Here is a 19,177-nt window from a genome sequence, read left to right as displayed (position 1 = left end):
AGTCCCCCAAAAGTTCACTATTTTACTCCAGTTTGAGTAATAGAACAACTATAGTGCCCTGCTGTTTTATTTTATTTTGCCTTGGGAAAAAAAAGTATACATTTAATTGGATGTCGAAAATTACTGAGAGATGGACTAACACATTAGGTTTTTGTAATTCATGGGTTTTGTTGACATTAAGAAAAACATTTTAATTAATATTCTGCCAATATACTTCTTTATATGTCAGGGTTGAAACAATTATTCTGCAGATAATTTATTATCTGCTGATAATAGACCCAAAGGAGAAGTCCGTAAATTTCTGTTAAAAAACAAGATCAACTTACAAGCTTTTCCCAAAGCGTCTTCCTCAGTCTGAGACAACTATTCACTGAGGAAGATTGTGAGCTGTAGTTGAAAGCTCCAGAAGAAGCTTTTTAACTAGACCTGAAGTTAATATCTTTTTTTTAAGTTAATATCTTTTCTTGTTAAACTTCTGTTCACACTCAACCTAAGAATGTCTTGTTTTGTCAAATTCATCAGTTTCAAGGTTTTTAATTTATGGCATAAAACAGAGAAAATCAGCAAATCCTCACACTGGAGAAGCTGAAATAATTTTTCCATTATCAAAATAGTTGCAAATTAATTTTTTGTTGATGGACCAATTCATTAATCAGCTAATCATTGTAACTCTAATCTGGAGTTATAATCCAGTGTCATTTAGTCTCAAACTGAACAGCTTTCATCCCACTTTATATCTTCCAGTATGAATGGATGTGAAGTGTAATTCATTCTACATTCATGTCAAATTTCATCTCTTCAACATGAGCGCGCTGCTGTATGTTATGATGTCACCTGGGAAACTGCAGCGGTAGGTACGCTGTGCCTACAAACTGCAGTACAGCTTGTCCTTTTTCCTTTCACACAGACCTTGGTTTGAGCAGTGTGTGTATAACGGTGTGTGTATATCTTATGAAACTCACGTCTTTGTCCACATTCATGGTGAACCATCTGCTTTATAGTGAGATGAGTCATGCAGAAAATTCAAATGTCTTTCAGCCTTGACAAAGATTAGACCTTGTGGGACCAACTGAGGCACATATTCATTTTTGGTCTTGACATTTTTCTGAATAAAAAGTGGAAAAAATATATTAGCGACTCCCTCCCATTGATGATTTTATACTGTCGTAATGTGAATCATGTAAGCTGATGTCTGTAAACTGTCAGAACAGCAAAATCTTCCCCATGAGAAGAAAAACGTCAGGAACAGTATGTGTCCTCACATACTAATCATATTCTCATCATCCTCACCGCGCTGCTCCTCCTATGTCTCGTTGAACAGAGAACCTCTCTGTCGACCTTGCTGACGTAGGAAGCTCTGCACTCTCCCTCCCTCGGTTGTGACTCACCTGCTCCCTGATCTATTCCCAGCGAGGGGCTGATGATGGGCCTGGCTGCGTAAGAGGGGATGGGGGGGATGGGGGAGGGTGGGCAGGGCTCCCGTTGATGTGATCAGCACAACAAAGAGCATCGCTGGAAAACAGGCGACTGGCTGATTGTGACGGCCCACCGCCTGCAGCTGAGCGGCATCGGTTCTTGATATTCTAGGATCTGACTACAAACTGGTCGACATCAGAGAAAGACACTGTGGCGATAGAAGAGTGTACCTATATAGGGTGTGAGCTTTTAAAAAGGACACACAAAATAATAATAATAATAATAATAATAATAATAATAATAATAAACAAAAACAAGGACGTAAACCATTGAGCTGTATTGCATAATAAAAATATGCTCAACTCAAAGTTAAACAGGAAGGATCATCCAACAAAACAGCCTGTTTGGGACATATTTTATATAAATAATAATTAAAAAATATTCATTGGAAAAAAGAAAAAGAGAAAAAACCTAAATGGAAATCAAAAATCCCCAACAGGTCAGCGGTGGATTTCAAGGCTTCAGTCTGTCCGTCTGTCCACAAACCAAACACTTTCCCTTTCTTCCAGCTCTGTACAGCATGCAGTTTTTATGTTGGTGGTAGTAGAGTACTATCATAATTATTCGCATCATAGATTTAAATATAGAATTATTCATAACTTTTGTTCTCTTTTTTTTCTCTTTAATTTTTTTTTTTTTTTTTTTTTTTTTATACACACATCACAATGTGTCTTAAAAACTGCCATTAGGGTTCTGTAAAAACAAAGGTAGTCAAAGAAACAAAGGGTGAAGGGGTGGGAACAGGTGTGATGGTGTTTTGTAACGTCCGGTGCAACACTTGGTCCTCCTAAGAGGATGACAGGAAGGATGGAGGGGGAGGAGGAAGAGGAGGAGGGGGTGACTGGATGACAGAACTGGATGACAGGAGCTGAAGGAGCCAAAATATGTGAGGAAAGAAAACACCATCTTCACATCCAGTGCCTCAGTCTCAGAGCAAAAAGAACATTTCATGCTGTCCTCCTCCCCGTCACTCATACCGCATCTTTTTAAAAAAAAGACTCTGCAGGCCGGTGGTCCAAGGAGGTATTTGGGGGGTGTAGAGGTGGGGGGGGGGCATTAACTTCAGCAGGTTTCTCTCACAACTGTATGGACTCCAGACACAGAAGGATGGGGAACAGATCAACCTGAGGGAGACAGAGACAGAGCACAGAGTGAGACTGACGACCCCCGAGATAAAAACACCCACAGTATCACAGAATTATAACAAGACGGCGACTAATTGCTACTGTCAACACGGAAAGACTCATCTGCAGAGTGAGAAAGAGAGAGACAAACATCACACAGCCCACTTTATCTCATCCAGGGTGAGTCATCGCCTGAACAAATTAACACACAGCATCTCCTCTGCACTGCACCCATGACAAACTGCCTCATGCAGTGAGCGGTTTGTATGTGCGAGAGACTGAAAGAGCAAACTGTGGGTGGTAACTGGAAAGAGAGGAAGACAACCTGTTATATTGGTGTGTGTGTGTGTGTGTGTGTGTGCTTGCAGCATAAATCTGCCCCATTTCTTCGCCTGAATGAGGGCCACTGAAGGCTGTAATCGAGATGAACTGTTACAGGGAACAGGAGAGTGATGCTTCGAGACCGGACCAGTCCAGATCTAGTTTTTGTGACTGTTATAGGAAACCGCCCGTGTGTTTGTCTGGGGAGTGGTGGTGAGTCAGAGCACTGCTCCCTGAATATCAACACAGATTCTCTCTCTTTCCCCTCCCAGCCTGCCTGATACTCATCTCTACGTCTCTGTCTGTTCTGAAGCATCTCATCCCTCCTATCTTTTTATCTGGATCTGCTGCACCTGTTCGTCCTTATCTTTTCTCTTTTTTTTACTGTATGAAAGGTGTCCTCCAAGCAGATGGTGACTTTTACAGCACAATTCGGTGAAAAGCTGAACGGTCCACGCACTCACCAGGTGGGCTGTTGCCGAGGGAGGATGGAGAAGGTGAGGGGGGGGTCATTGCTGTTTGCAGGTGGAGAGCTTGCGGATCTTGCTGGCTGTGGAGACTCCTTTACGTGAGGGGTTGGATGAGGAGGAGGATCGACGTTCGGCTTTGGCCTTGCTGTTCAGAGACCCCGCCTCTGTCCCGTTCACACAAACCGGCTTGGCTACAGCTGGACTGTGGTCGGCGTTCCCCTGATCCTGATCTTCTTCGGCCACTTGTCCTAAAGTCAAACACACACACACACACACACACACACACATCAGGCATAAGACAATCCATCAGTCCTCCACACAAGTGCTGAGTTGACCACTGTTTAATTGACCGAGTGTGAGGTAATAGCATGAGTGTGCACAACGTGAATCACCGCAGAGCTGCTGCTGTAAAAACTGTAATCATGTTTGTTTGTTTTAAGAGGGGACCTTTAAAAAGCTAATGTGTCAGCAGCAGCAAAATGTCAGAGCAGATAACCAAGACAAATAGTAACGTACAACAACAGGACATCTGAGTGAAAAACAGAACCTAACCTTAATGTGATGACGTCATTTTAAGTGCCGAGGTAGGTGTGTGTGTCTGTGATAAACTTTAAATGAGTTCCAACACTGCAGAAACTGACACTGAGGAGAATATTAGAAGCTACGAGATATATCGATATATTGACATTGAATCAAACTGTTTCAATTTACCACATACACAAACGCACACACTATCATTTCATTGAAATAAAGCATCTATGAGTGACAGTTCTCTGCATGTGTGGGAGTGGACCCTGGAAAAACCATTCATACTCCCACACCAGAACCATTTCAGCTGGACTATTTTTAGATCACTTCATTCACATTCTGCAGCTCCGTTTGGTTTTATGTGGGGCACCACTTCTAGATACCCGACACAGACTACTGCATTTATTATTGCTGGCTGTTGCCTAGCAACTGATAAAGGATTTGAATTCTGGGGTAAAAAAAAAGAAAAGAAAAGAGAAACAAGGAGCTGAGGATCAAATCAAATAAAAAGATGTTGACATCATCTATTCACCCCAAAGTCAGTCAACACTGTTAAAGTTTGTACACAAAAGTTACTACTGGATAAAAGTCAGTATTAGAGCGCGAGAGCAGTAAACAGGATGTGTTTGCATCAAGTTCCATAAAGGATATAAAGAGCCGCCTAGTTTCAGCAGCAATTCCAGTAAGTGTTTTGGACGCCTACTTTTAACGGTTAGAGAAACAGTCGACCAATCAGAACTTTGTAGGCAGGATAAAGAATGGGGACATCATCTTCTGACACAGCTAGCTAGAGCTAGCAAGCTAAAGTCATTCAGAAAAATGGTGATAAATGTGGATGAGATTGATACAGCTGCACAAGTTGTTGTAGTTGACTTTGATAGTTGATAATTAGCAATTCTTAAATCAACATATTACTGTGATCAATGTGAAAGACTTAAAGGTAATTGCTCCTTGCTACGGTGGCTTCTGTGTCAACTGAAAATTACGTAGGCAGGACGGATATATCACTTCCTACTGATTGGCTCGGGCAAGACAAACCAAATTAACATCCTCTCCCAACAAGAAAACTGCTACCATGAACACAGTATCAGGCTGAATACATTTAAGTGAAATTTAATTGTAGTTTAGTCTCATTATCAGGCACAAAAGGTGACAAATTGAGTATAATGTTGGACTGAAAATACATTTTTAAGAACATATTAACTTGAACATATTTATTTATCATTTTGTGTCTGTTTATTTTTTCCTTTCCAGGGGTTTTCCACTGGGGAAAAAACTAAACAATAAGTGAAATGAGAGATAATAAACAATGTTAGCTCACTGTTAATACACATTCAACGACCTGTTGCTATATTTGACTTTCCAGCTAAGTGCAGTACGTATAGCTTCTCTCGCTTTTAGTCACAGCTTACAGCTTACTATAGGTTAGTGAGAACTTGCCCTACTTTTTTTTTAACCATATCTGTGACACAAGAAAGTGGTTTAGCGTAGAGCTGCGATTGCAGACAACTACGAACACTCATCTTCCTATCAGCAAAATATGACAAACAAAAATTATGTTTTAATCCGGTTCAGGTCTGAGCTCACACTAACCTGGCACTGTGAAGTCCTGAGTGTAAATGATCTCGTCCTCTCCATCATAGAGCTCGTCATCGTCCTCCTCGGTGTAGCCGTGCAGGTCCTCCAGGTAGGGCACCACCGTCATACTCCGCCAAGGGTCCCTGCTCTCTGCGCTGGCAGGGATGGGCACAGGGGGCTCAGATGGAGGGTGTTTCTTACGCACCCAGCTGCCAGGGACAGGCAGAGAGAAAAAAAAAGGGTATATAAATGACAAATACACCTTAACTAGGTTTCAGTGATATATGGTACATACTAAATCACTCACTTGTGTTGTCTTATGTTCTGTATGGAAAACCTCTTCGCAGGATCATACTCAAGCATTCCTGTAAACACACATTGGCAAAAGGTCAATTTAATCACAACAACCCTGAACAATTTCTCCACTGGCACATTTCTTTCCATGGAGTGTTTAACATAAACTGGTGGGACGCCCCAGCAGTGAGGGGAGAGCTTACGGCAGACAGAAGATAAACTCGTTCAAGGAACATTAATTAATGCGAGTAATAATCTCATTCATCACCATGTGTCAAGACATCCTGCGAAGCTTAAGGAGTCAATGAGGTACAGTAAGGAAACATCTATATGAGTAATATAACAGCTGTACAAATGTAATGAGAATTTTGTCCCTTAATTATCATAATGTGGGCTGAATATGTAGAGAAAGCAGGATGATAAGGCAGCAGTGATGCAGCGTCTATCCAGACCTAATAATGTAATTGTCTCCCAGTAGGCAGAGAAGGGCAGCATGGAGAGTGCTGATAGTAGTGCTGCGCCTGCTGAAGGACACCTTTTGTGGCACTGGGCTTATTTTAGACCATGTAATTATGGACTGACTATCTCTTAGGTGCTGCGTCATCACACACAGACGTCACACGCTCACACAAAATGGGGGATGGAAGCCCAGTGAGTTATAACAGCAGCGGAATGTGGCAGTATTTTTTTTTTCTCTCTCTCTCTCTCCCTATTCGGAGTTAACGTTTAATTCAGCGGTGACAGAGTCATCCTTCAAAATACCTCCATATGACACCTCAAGTCATTTCAAATGTAGTGAAGGCATCCGTGAATAGTGGCTTCGCTTCCATAAAAGGACAAAGAGTGCAAAGCTGGATAACAGGCTACACTACTATTTAACCATTCGGCGTCACGTTGAATGGCCTCATTAGTTGGTACAAACATAATCTTCCCAACATTCTTTTTAGATTTTAGAGGCGGTTCGTTTTTCTGTGCCATTCAACCGATTACGTGTTTCATTATAAGAGACTCTTGACTCTTTTATTTGCTTTTACGAGGAGCGGGAGCGTTGCAGCATTCCACTCGGGAGAAGCATTTAATATTCTGCTGCTGGCTCCAGATCAATGGAAACTACATCAACAGCTGGAGGGTTTCTACAGTTTTGGAGGAAGCCTCGCATGCTGAGGAGGCACGGTGACTCTCAATGTCACGGCACCACCTACTGGACACACATTGAAAAGATCACAGTGCACCTGGCAGGGACTTTCTTGTGATTCATCTCCAACATGACTCACCAGTCATATCAATGTTTTTTTTTTCTTTTAATCTTCTCCATCTGTAATGCTACACAAATGTGCAAATTGTAATCTAGAAAAGCTACCACAAACCTTTTTGCCGCCATTGTTATAACAAATGTATGACATTGCCCGATAATGCTTCATACAGTCATGTAGCATGAATCACCCACTACAGCAAAAATATGTAACCACACCGACATCTTGATGACTAAGCGTAATTTAGCTGTAAATGACACCAACCTCGCAGCAGGTCAGACAGGAGGGGTCCACACTCCTCAGGAATAGTGTAGTCTCCTTTTCCAATGTTCTCAAATAGCTTATAGATGTTGTCCCCCTCGAACGGATACAGGCTCGTTGTAATGTTGTATCTGAATGGGAGGAAGCAGCCGACAAATACTCTAAGTGTATTGTAAACAGGCTCTGTCTCGGCCTGCTGATGTTATCTTTGACTTATCACCATATTACTGTGATAGTTCTGTCTGTTTGTCACAGTTTAACATGTCTACATACACCATCGCTTTGTCTGTCCTCTCTGTAACTTGTAGGCAGCCTGTCTTAGACCACAGAACTGACCATAGTTCACCCTGCGGTGCCGACTACTCACAGTGTTACTCCAGCAGACCAAATGTCCACTTTAAATCCTGAAAAGGTGTCCAGTCCGTTGGCAATCTCTGGAGGCTGAAAGGCCGGAGAGCCCTGACTGGTGCGACATGTGTCATCCTCTGCAAATGGGTGAAGAGCCTGAAAAATGAATATTTATATAAATAAAAATAACTTTGATGCTCCACTAACATAAAATATGAAATAACTGGATCATTTTCAGCTATTTCCTCTTGAAGCAACACTATTTACATTGGACCCACAGCTTTGATGAATAGAGAGAATAGAGAGAATTATGGAGGCAAAATAGAACTTACACTCATCCACTGCTGCACATACAGAAAAAACTACAGCGAAAACAGTTTATACACTAAGAATTGTCAGTGCATCGAAGTTTAAAAGATATGAACAGTACAGTGATTGTTTTTTCAGTATATTTGGGCTAGCTGTCTCCACAAAATAATAATTTTTATATAGAAAGTTATTATAAATTCAGTGTGTAGTTACATTACTCCAAAACTATCACTATGTGTGGAAATGAATTAAAAATCAAAGAAATGGTAGAAATGAAATCTGGTAGCTACAGTAAAAAAGATAAACAAACCCCTGGATGGTTAACAACATGATACTTCAGGTGATGCTCACCTCTGCTACTCCCAGGTCGGAGATTTTAAGCGCCCCGTCTGTGGTCAGCAGCAGATTCCCTGGTTTAATGTCTTTGTGAACTATTCCCTGGCTGTGCAAATATTCAAGGCCATCTAAGAGTTGGCAAAAGTACCTGGAAAAACAAAAAACAAAAAACAGGGGTCGATGGATCGAATTAAAAGGACGAGTGAAAGTGTGCCATAGTGCAAGATGTGGAAAAACACTATGAACATATCAAATAACATCACTGCGGACAGATGAACCTTCATCACTTTGTACTTTAGCTTCAGCGTTTTTTTCCCCCGGCAGTGACCAGACATTCATGCAATCTACGGCCAGTTATTTCAACAGTAGAGGCCCTGCAGTCCTGGATCTAAACTTAGGCCTGGAGCTATCGTTGCAGAGAGGCTCAGACTAAATATAGCAGAAAGACTGACAGAAAGACGGGGGGAGGGAGGAGTAAAAAGGAAAAAGAAGAGAGACTTACCCGTGAGCTTGAAATACTGGAAACCTTTTCTCAGGGACGCTGTCCAGCATTTCTTGCATCCCACAAACGCAATACTCCATCACCATATACGTAAGTCAGGGGTTAAGGAGATTTGCCAAAGCAAACAAATAGATCCTTTAATAAAATGAGCCATTTAGAAAGCTGAGAACTTATGAAAAGGCAAAGAAATAACCCACATGAACAGCAACATTTATAGTGTAAAATCAGTGACTTTTAAAAGTCAACTCAGAGAAAGAGTGAATTGTATATAAAGACAAATATTCCACACAGAACAAAACAATAAAGGAGCACAAACTGCTTGGTTGTGTTTGCATCAGCGAGAAAAGCAATTCACACAAATTCTGCACACTCATAAAGGGGTGTAAGGATATATTTTCTGCTTCTCTTCATTGTAGAGCACGTCCACCAACTGAATCACATTCTTGTGTTGGAGTCTTCTTAGCAGCTGAATCTCCCTGTAAATAACAAGAACAAAGAAAAAGAGAAAATTAATACACAAGCTCTATCATTTGATACTGCTATTTGCTTACAATGTACCTATGTTTAAGGCCAGGTGCGATAGATCATCACATATTATTTGTATCATATCACGGTTTGATGGTATTTCTAACAAGCTGCTGGGGAGGAGAATTGTTGGTTTAACAGCAACTCAATTCATTTTAAATTTAGTCATCTTAGTTTTTGTGTTTCTCTCTAACATTCAATCAATTTCGTTAATTATTATTCAATGTAGTAAGCATTAACCTAATCTGTTGATTAATTTAAGTGGGAAAATAAAAGTGAGACTCTTGTAAAAGGTGAAACAAAGAAAAATAAAGATACAACAATTTAATACTAGACTTCATATTATCAAAGATTTGAATTATTATCTTCTGAGCTAATGAATAAAAAAAATATTGTAATGTTTGATGTTTTTGAGAATAGCTGAGCTTAAATTAACATGTACCACCACAAACAGACTAGTGGACGAGTGCAGCGGCAGTCAATTACACCAGTCTCATTATAAAGACAGATAACTTGACAGTTCACTTCGCTACCGGAGGAGAAGAGGTTTAAATCACCAGCACGGCAAAACCCCCAAGAGACTCAACATTCATCAGAGAGCTGTGAGTGGGGACAGTAATGAATTTGGATCTGGAGAGGAAGAGCACGAAGTGCGAACCACAGACTTCGATTACGCTTTGCAATCGATTACACTTTGATTCAACATTTCAATTATCAATTCAATAAAAGTGCTATCACTTTATGTCTGTGCAAGTATTATTTATGATGTGGAAATATGACCATCTGCCTCCCTGCTCCATTGCTCGGATAACTGCAGCAATGTTTCAAATGACAGCAGTTACCATAACTTTACACACACACACACACACACACACACACACACACACACACACACACACACACACACACACACACACACACACACACACACACACACACACACACCGTTTTCTACTTTGTGTTTTAGTCAGACGACCTTCTAACAAGTTAGCTTCAATGCCAGTTGTGTTTTTGTTTTGCAGACTACAAAAACTTTGGTAAATCCTTCTCCTGATTTACTGCAAGTAAAAGCCTGACAATTGCAGCTCTAAAAGCTTGTCTGACATCATGATGGCACTTTGAGTTGTTTTTTTCCTCACTAAATATACAATGTTGATGGAATTGTTAAAATGTTAATGCTTTTCACGAGAAAAAACAAAAATCACTGTTGTTGCTGATGCAGATAAGACTCGTGTTGCAGCACAATCTTGATTCTTCCTTAAATAGATTTTCACCCTTCACCTCTCCTGGCAATACATGTGTTTTCATGGATCTCACTCACACACACACCAGGTCAGAGTAATAAAGGGAGTTGGCCTCTGCCAAAAATAAATAAAACTCTCATGGTGCCTACAGCACTGAGGCATCATTTGTCTTCTTTTTTTACTCTCACACAATCTCGCAAAAAAACACTCTGGAGTTTATCCGTCCCACATCAGCCTGCAGTTTACGAGCCAGTCCTCTGCTTTATACACAATCTTACTACTGATAAATGCAAATTCTGGGCCAGTCAGCCTCTCGCTTGCACAGGCAGTTACTGCTGCATCACCGCCCTGGTAAAAATACACCCACCCGTCTCATGTAGTCGTAAAAAACAGGGCTACGATTAAAATAGGGTATAGCACAATAAATATCTCTGCTTTTTAAGCTGTAAATTACATGTCTGAAATGTAGCAAACCAATACTGGATCTGCATCACCGCTTGTTTCCATAAAACAAGTCATGAGGCAGAGTCAGCGCTGCCACCTCAGGCACAGTGACTACTGCAGTCCATCTGCAGTCTCTGTTCTGATGTGGACTGATGGACCTTGTGTGTTCAAGGCCTGCAGGCTGCAGAGCTGAAAGGATTTCAACACTCACTGATATGGAAGCAACTCTTGCTCACAGTGGCAACATAAACCACTAACCAAGTCTGCATCTACACGCACTGGTCTGGAGTCTGTGTCTGGTTTAGGGGTTTGTGTGTGTCCATGTCCATGTGCACTCCTGTCATTCCAAACACGGGCCGGCATTCCTGGGGTGTTGCCGTAGAAACGGGAGTGGCATTGCTCAATCAATGCCTGTATGAGCATGCCCATCCCCATGGCAACCCTGTAAAAGCAGGAAGTGTTTGGCAGACAGGAATGCTAAACAGAGCCTGAATGGGGTGACTGGGGGCTACTATGGCATCCACACAGAGAGACAGGCCTTTACAGGATCAAGGATCCAGCTTCCTCAGGCTGGAAAACATAAGGCCTCCACTAACTGAGACAGATGTAGAACGAGAACACAGACAAACCGTTTTCACACATCAAGAAACACTGCTGATGTCTTATTATTATGACACGCCCTGTCTATCCTGTTTCACTCAGAAATGTGTCGAAGATACGGATGTTAGATACTCTCAAAATGCTGTTTCATCTGGACTTTAAGCCACTAGGGCGCACCTCTTAAAAACTTTTTATCACACTTTTCTAACACAGATTAAAAAAAAAAAACTCTTGTGAAGTAAAACGTGGAAAACATTTTAATCTGTACAAAATGATCTAAAATAATTTGGCAGCAATTAGAGCCTGACCTATGTTGACAGGTCTGTGTCTGCTTTGCACTTTGGGGAGTGTCACAGAAAAACAGTTTGTTGTTTATAATCCTTTGTGGCTTTAGATTCATATTTGGGGTCACTGTGTTATAGGAAAATATATCTTCATTCAAGATGCATTGGGTTTTTCCCCCCAGGATTTCTCTATATTTTTTCCAATTTTCTTATACTCACTATCTTCACTTTTGGCAAACACTAACCAAGCTGTCGTCTGTCGTAGGAGGCAATACGGCCCTAAAATAATATCACAATATTTCAGGCTATTTCTGTGATAATGATAATACTCCTCGCAAAATTTTTGGCTCTCATTGTACTCAACCGAGTGCTTCCCCTTGAAGTGGTAAAATAAGTTTGTTGTGTTGCCCCTTTTTGTTGTTACAGTCTTCATATTAAAATGGTTTGTTTACATCTGATCTTTTGTAATCAAACCACTTCCACACTACTCAAGTACTAACTCCTCCACTGTGGAGCCAGTAGCAACATCACTTTCGCTGTCAGCCATGCTTGTTTTTGACGTATGATGTCATAACGTCGACAAGTCGGAATATTGCCATTATCACAATATGATTTTTTTCTATCATATTAAAATTATACCAATATTATCATGAACAATACTGTGAGATTTTTTAACCCAGGCAACAGTTGTTGCATGCACAGTGTCAACCATCTCAGAGATGCTACAGGCCTGTTTGCAGCCCTCTCACGAGGACCTTTTTTATGACTGGCCTCTGTGGAATAGTGCAATGCGATTTCATCTGGCAAGGTGCAACATGCTAATGCACATTCCTTGTGGATTACTTTGTGATGTGAACTGAGTATTTCTATTGTTTATCGTTCAACTGTTGAGATGAAAGATAAAGTAGTTGCCGCTGTGATAATTTTCCAGACTTGTAAAGACCTATGTGTGACATTTATAAAGCATTGTGTGGTTTTTTGCCATCTGATAATCCTTTACACACGTAAACGTTATCCAACTGGACTTTCTGGATTGTATTTCACTGTCTCACAGGTACCTTGAACAACAAACCTCCGCCTACACAGCCCCCTGCACTGTTTTAACACAGGCCTGTTTTCAGTGTGACTTTGGGCTGGGTTTAAAAAAAAAAAAAATTTCTTATTCAAATCGATCTTAATTTACATTTTCCAATATCGATTCATAAAATCTGAGATTGATCATTTAATATATACCTTTTCCTGTGGATTTTAAATCTAACTGCCAGATCTTGTTGAACATGGAAGGAGCTGCTCCACTGAAGGCATCGCCAAGCCTGTTGCACAAAAGCTTTGTGAGACAGTCACAACATCGTGTATGTTTTCCTGAGGTATTAGTGATGTTTACATTACAGTAGGTATGCTTTTAGCCCCTGTATTTACAATGGTTGCCTGGTGATTTGATTTAAAATCATTGTTGTTGTTTATACACTACACTAAAGTCACTCAGTACTCACTGACTGTAGAGTTGCACTGTATTGAGTTGACTGCTGTGGTGTGTTCATGTTAAATAAAAAGTACATTAATGTAACTGCTTTGAGGTCAATTCTTAAGGCAAACATTAATATTTTAATAATGCACCAGGTGGAGGGTTCCTTGCATAATTTACAACATTAGTTCTCTGAGAATCTCTTTCATATCCAAGCAAAATTGATATTGTAACTGAAATGTCCCTAAATGAATCGATATCGAATCGATACTCAGCCCTAGTATGAATGCCCACTAACAGCATTGGTTCAAGTCAGGCTGAGGACATGTGTTAGATGTTATTCTCCCTTTATTTCCTGTCATCTCTCTAATGTCTACTGACTGTTGTCTCAGTTAGTGTGAACACTTACATGATACTTTTAATCAGTTTTAAAATCGATGTCACACTTAACACCAGCATACCAGGATGTGCTTGACGCACACACACACACACACACACACAAATGCAACCCAAGGCATCATTTTAGGCTTAAATTCTTTTTCTCTTTTACTTCCACACATATTACATCGTGTTTTGGGCTGCTAGTGTTCTCAAAACTGTTTTGAGTGTACAGCAGTACTGTGGGTGAAGGGATTCAACGAGGACACTGATGGAGGACTGCAGCTGATTCTGACTTCCCTTAAGTCCCAGCTAACTGAAAACTGACATGGTTCAACAATAAGGCTTGCTTGATTGCCCGGGACAAGTAAAATGCCACGTTGGGCTGGTAAATCTAGCAACTCACTTGCCTGATCGGGCAAGTGGAAAAAAAAACAACAACAAACAAACAAAAGAACCCAGTTTCAATCATGTTTTTTCGTTGTATCATAAATTATTTTCTCGATCACACAGCATAGCCCATTCCCCTTTGCGCACATTGGAGAAAATTGGCACATGTTGTTGGCCAATCAAGAGTTGAGTAGGCTAGTAGTAACGATTACGTGAGCACTGTAGTTTTTCACTGCCATAAATACTCTTGAGAACGAGAAATATCAAAAGAGGGAAATCAGGAAGCTTGGAGTGGAAGAAATGAGTCTAAAAAATGTATTTGCCATCAGGTTAGAGAGTCTATTCCATTATTTGAAAGAAACTGAGCTGATCAAAAGAATTTAGTTTTCAGTGAAACACAGAGGATGGGTCATAACATTTTCAATATGTAAGAATCTTTGTTGCTTTGCATCTATGACTGTGTCCTTGTTCTGTTTCATTTACTTAAATAAAGATTAAACATGGCAATTAACTTTAGTCTTTGTTTTTATTTGATAACTGCTAATAAATAAAACTATTTGTATGAGGGAAAGTAAAAACTGACTTCTGGCAAATAGATTTCTGACCCACATGTCCGACCGGTCAAGTGGAAAAATTCATTAACGTTGAACCCTGACTGAGCAGAGGAAATACAGTGTATAAAGTTGTCTTGTGCTAAATGCTGTCATGTAAATACATGCAGACTGATTCTTATTTAATTGCACATCTGTTATTACTATCAGACCTCTAAATATTTTTATAGCTACCTTACCCACCTCTCGTCTTTTAAACAGTCCATCCCTTCATTATTTCTCTCTCTGATGTCAAGTATCATTTTAGAAGTAAATTTATCAGTAAATGTAAAAAAGGCTGTCATATGTGATATGATCATCGAGTGGTAAACACTATTTTATGACAGTTCTAGGAGAGTCAAGTTAGATGAATACAAGTTAATATGATCGCAACAAAATGACTCTTCCTGAGCTGTCAGCATGGGCTTTTCATCGTTCTTCTGCTACCGCCTAAAAACACGCCATCTTGAAGACTTTCTTTCTCTTTGTGTGAACTCATTTGACAGCTTTCTAAAGCTTCCTCTATAATTAGCACAGGCCCGCAGCGAAGGGCTGGAGTAATACTTAATAAACTACTGTGTGATTAAAACCTCTGATACTCATCAGGAAACGGGGGATGAAGCAATAAAAGTTTGAATACACAGACGTGACAGCTAAATCACAGAAGCAGTAAGACAAAAAAGAGGTAGATGGAGAGTCAGGGAGATGTGGAAAGAAACTAATGATACTGTAAAAATCCATTCAATAGCTTTAAAAATGTCCACCTATTTTAAATATCTAATTAGACAACAGCATGTTAATATATATTATCAGCCATGCTGTTGCAAAATCTTGTTTCTGTGCTGTATTCTACATAATATTATTCGAGGTCAAATAATCAAGCATTACATTGTAATACATTTTCTTTCTAAGGTTAACTGACACAACACATTTAAAAATTTAAAAAAGGTACAAATTATTGACTTAAGACGGTAATTTTATAGTTCTTGAATTGCACACATAGAGCGTATTTGGGTAGTGATGACTAACATCTATGTACAAAGAATAAACAATGTTATTTAGTGAAATCTGGTTAAGACAATGTGCTCTGATCTCTACACAGATATCTGTGTTAACCAGTTCTCTCTTATTCCTTCACCTCGATTAAAGCAGCCAGGTTTCCTGTATAAGATATATTTACGAGACTGGCTTATTGAAAAAAGCTGACAATGGCCTATTTACTGAAGTTCATGTAACCCCCACCGTATGAAGCAGAGGCGTATCTTTCCGTTCTCTCCTTTGTTATGGACATTTTAACTCTGAACTGTTCTTAATACTTGCAGTTGTGCTTATTGTTAAGATTATGACTGCTGTATGTTTAAATGATGGCACAGCTCTACATGTTAGTCTGTGTGTGTGTGTAAAGGCCGAGACGCTGTGCACGTTATCAATGAAGTTTCATCTCATTTGTCTGGTTAGGTGCACCGCCTGAATTGCGGGGGCTGTGATGAGCGTTGACAGCTGTCCAGCTCATGAACACTGACACAGAACGACAGTTTTCTTCTCTTGTTCTAGCAGATATTTCCGGATTTAAAATCATAATGTTGTTAATTTATAAAAGTATTTTATTTAGGCAAAGTTCTTGAAAAAAAAGAGCTGAAAATCTTGTTTTGTTCTGGCCTCTCGTGGTTGATGTTCTGGCCTCAATCCAGACATGAACTTTCAACCAGAAGAAGTCAGAGAATAAATGCTGTATAAAGATGTACTTTAAAACATTTAAGGAGTGCCTCGATTACTGTGCACGCCACATAACCGCAACATCATTGGTTTGATTCCAGCCAGGGACTTTTGTTTGCATGTCATACTCATCTCTCTCCTCTTGTTTCCTGTCTGTCCACTTCACTATCCTCTAACCAATAAATGCAAAAATGCCAAAAATCTAAAAAAAACAGAAAAAAAAACTTGCTCTGCTCACTTATTATTCTAGAGGAGAAAAAAAATGTGAAGAGAACCATGTTTTACTCCGCAAAGTAAGTAACTGAAAAGATCATTTTGGTATTAGTACATAAGTTTGGGTACCATGACTGCTTTTTCAAAAACACTGAAAACTACATGTGTCAGGAAGTTGTTGGCTCTGAGTAAAATATTAATATTGCAAATGCAACTGTATCTCAGGATAACTGACCAGTCTGCAAAGACTTTGCCTCTTTGCATGTATAAATCACTATGTATAGTTGAGTCAGTGACCCTGGTATTATGGCTTAAACTATCAGAATACAGGAGAAAGATCGAGGGTCAAACGAAGTGGGCTGACAAACCCAAACAATACTCACTTTTTCACATTGGCTTCTCCGTTTGGAATCCTCCTCAGTTTCTTCTTCTTCAGTATCTTGACAGCCCTGCGACAAAGTGTCTCTGAGTCCAGCATCTCTTTCACTTTGCCGTAAGATCCCTCCCCTAGCAGATCCCCCATCAAGTACTTTCCTATCAGCTTCGCCCTCTTCCTTCGTGGCTGGTAGATCACCTCTGTAGAGTCAATACGGTGGATGAAAGTATCCATCTCCATCAGTTCGTTTTCATTTAGATAGTCAAGATGATGTAACTCCCCGGTACTCATGACTGACAGCTCAGCAACCACAGCTTAGGCCTCCTGTGCAAAAATATTTGCAAACAGCTACGACTGCTGCTGGAGCGTAATCCACCGGTAACCTTTAGGCTTTAAGCCGAGTATTTTCAATTCCACAAGATGGAATATAGATGAATTACAAAATACTGAACATGGGTGAGGGAGTAATCAGGCCTGAGAGTTGAGGGAGAAGGTGGGGATCAATCCCAATTTGTAAACATTAGGGCTCCTTTTACTCAAGAGGTGCAGACAGAGGTGAAGAACCTGTTGGGTCCAGTGCTGAGTTAGTGCTTTGTACTGTGCATTTTCTACTGCGACTGTGACAAGTGCAGTTGAACAAAAAAAACAAACAAAAAACACAAAACAAAACAAAACAAAAACAGTTATTCTCAACTGTTATTCTTCTCCCCTTAACTCTAGGTCACGTCGCCTCTATATGAATTTAACACCATACAGCCTTAGGTAGAGGCAACCAGTCCTGGTTCAAGGCCATGCAGCACAACATTTCTGTCAAAGGTCCATGCTGCATGGCATAGTCTGCCTCAGGACACATAAGTGTGTACAGCTGGACCGGATCCAAGCACAGACCTACAGCCAAACGCATGCAGCAGTATCAGCCCAATCTGTGGTGTCAGCCCGGCTGGTGGAGGTCGACTGAGCCATCCAATGTGTCCACCCGTCCTCAGGTGTCCTCCATGCCACCACGGCTCCTACTGCCTGGAACCTGAAAACAAGGGTTCATTTTAAAACATTAATGAAAACACAAACGCACACGGCTTTCACCCGCTTCTGAACTAAGTTAGCCCTCTTTGGTAAACAATCTGTCCAGACATCAACACTTGAACAGTTAACCTTACTGTGAGACTAACATAGACATGAAGAGAATATAACTTATATATTAGTACACATTTAGCATCCTACTTTAATTAAAACGGAGCAGCATGTGAATTACACTTGACGGTGAATTTGCTGGGTTGCAATAAACCTGATTAATAGGTGTTAACAGTCAGCTAGCAAGCGAAGCTACCATAGCACGTCTGCTTGAATGAACTAGCTTGCCAACACGAACTCTCACTTTAAGGCTCCTGGATGTGCACACCTTCAGCTGAAACTGCAACACTTAATTCAGACGTTTACTTCCAAAAAGAGCAACAATTAATTTAATGTAGATGAGGACTAACGGTGAACAAGTAAGCGGGGATAACCTAAACGTCGTCACACAACTGTAGCTAACGGTGACATGCAGCTCCGGCGTCAGCTAGCCAACTTTGACTGACGTTACTAGCTTTTAGCCAACTTCACCTTATTTATCTAGATAACGAGCATAACTATCTGATTATGCTGCATCACGTTCAACCAACAGCACATCAAATGTGAGCTCTAACATCCACACTAGCTACCGGCACCGGAGAAAACCGTCCAGATGCATCCAGCTAAAGCGAGCTAACCGGAGGGCTAGCTAACAAGCTAACTAACTCCTGTTATCGGCTCTCACCTAAATCCACCTGAATCGTGTTTCCATCGCGGCTTTTACTTGCCTTTTTTGAGTGATTTGTCCGTCCTCGGTGCTGCAAACGTTTAACTCGGGTATAGCTAGATATCAGTTGAATTTTCTGACTCTTCGTGTTACTCCTGCCACTCAGGTTGTCGCCATCTTGTTTACCTCCCCCCGCTAACGTTAATGCGTCAAATCAAAGTTTTCCTTCCTCACGGTGAAGCGGCGGCAGGAGTGACAACCGGTACAAACATGAGAGAGAATTCAGTCATTTCAACCTATTTAACTAGTCTGATGCCATTAATGTGTCGGTATATTTATAAGTTTTATTCCCATACATCACAATTCAAGAATTGT

At 40.5% G+C, this 19,177-nt stretch overlaps 1 protein-coding gene across 1 annotated transcript; it reads right to left on the bottom strand.

Annotated features, from left to right (window-relative positions):
• Positions 1-1,738: 1,738 nt before the first annotated feature.
• stk11 (serine/threonine kinase 11) lies at positions 1,739-19,161 on the bottom strand. Its single transcript, XM_067605622.1, has 11 exons — positions 18,864-19,161; positions 17,033-18,049; positions 9,193-9,276; positions 8,801-8,890; positions 8,314-8,446; positions 7,673-7,809; positions 7,309-7,436; positions 5,805-5,862; positions 5,513-5,706; positions 3,386-3,639; positions 1,739-2,600 (listed from the first exon to the last, which is right to left on the bottom strand). Exons 2-10 carry the CDS (start codon positions 17,314-17,316, stop codon positions 3,431-3,433), a joined length of 1,317 nt encoding a protein of 438 aa, XP_067461723.1. The 5' UTR covers positions 17,317-18,049; positions 18,864-19,161; the 3' UTR covers positions 1,739-2,600; positions 3,386-3,430.
• Between the last annotated feature and the right edge of the window lie 16 nt (positions 19,162-19,177).

The sequence above is a fragment of the Thunnus thynnus genome, chromosome 12 (assembly GCF_963924715.1).
Source record: "Thunnus thynnus chromosome 12, fThuThy2.1, whole genome shotgun sequence".
In the NCBI taxonomy this organism is placed as follows: domain Eukaryota; kingdom Metazoa; phylum Chordata; class Actinopteri; order Scombriformes; family Scombridae; genus Thunnus; species Thunnus thynnus.
This window is presented reverse-complemented; position numbering and strand designations above follow the sequence as displayed.

Coding starts and splice junctions, on each gene's coding strand:
- stk11 (XM_067605622.1), bottom strand. CDS start 17,316: ATGAGTACCGGGGAGTTACATCATCTTGACTATCTAAATGAAAACGAA. Junction 8,891..9,192: donor AATGAAGAGAAGCAGAAAAT/ATATCCTTACAC, acceptor CCCCTGACTTAC/GTATATGGTGATGGAGTATT. Junction 5,863..7,308: donor CCTGTCTGACCTGCTGCGAG/GTTGGTGTCATT, acceptor GTGTGTTTACAG/GAATGCTTGAGTATGATCCT.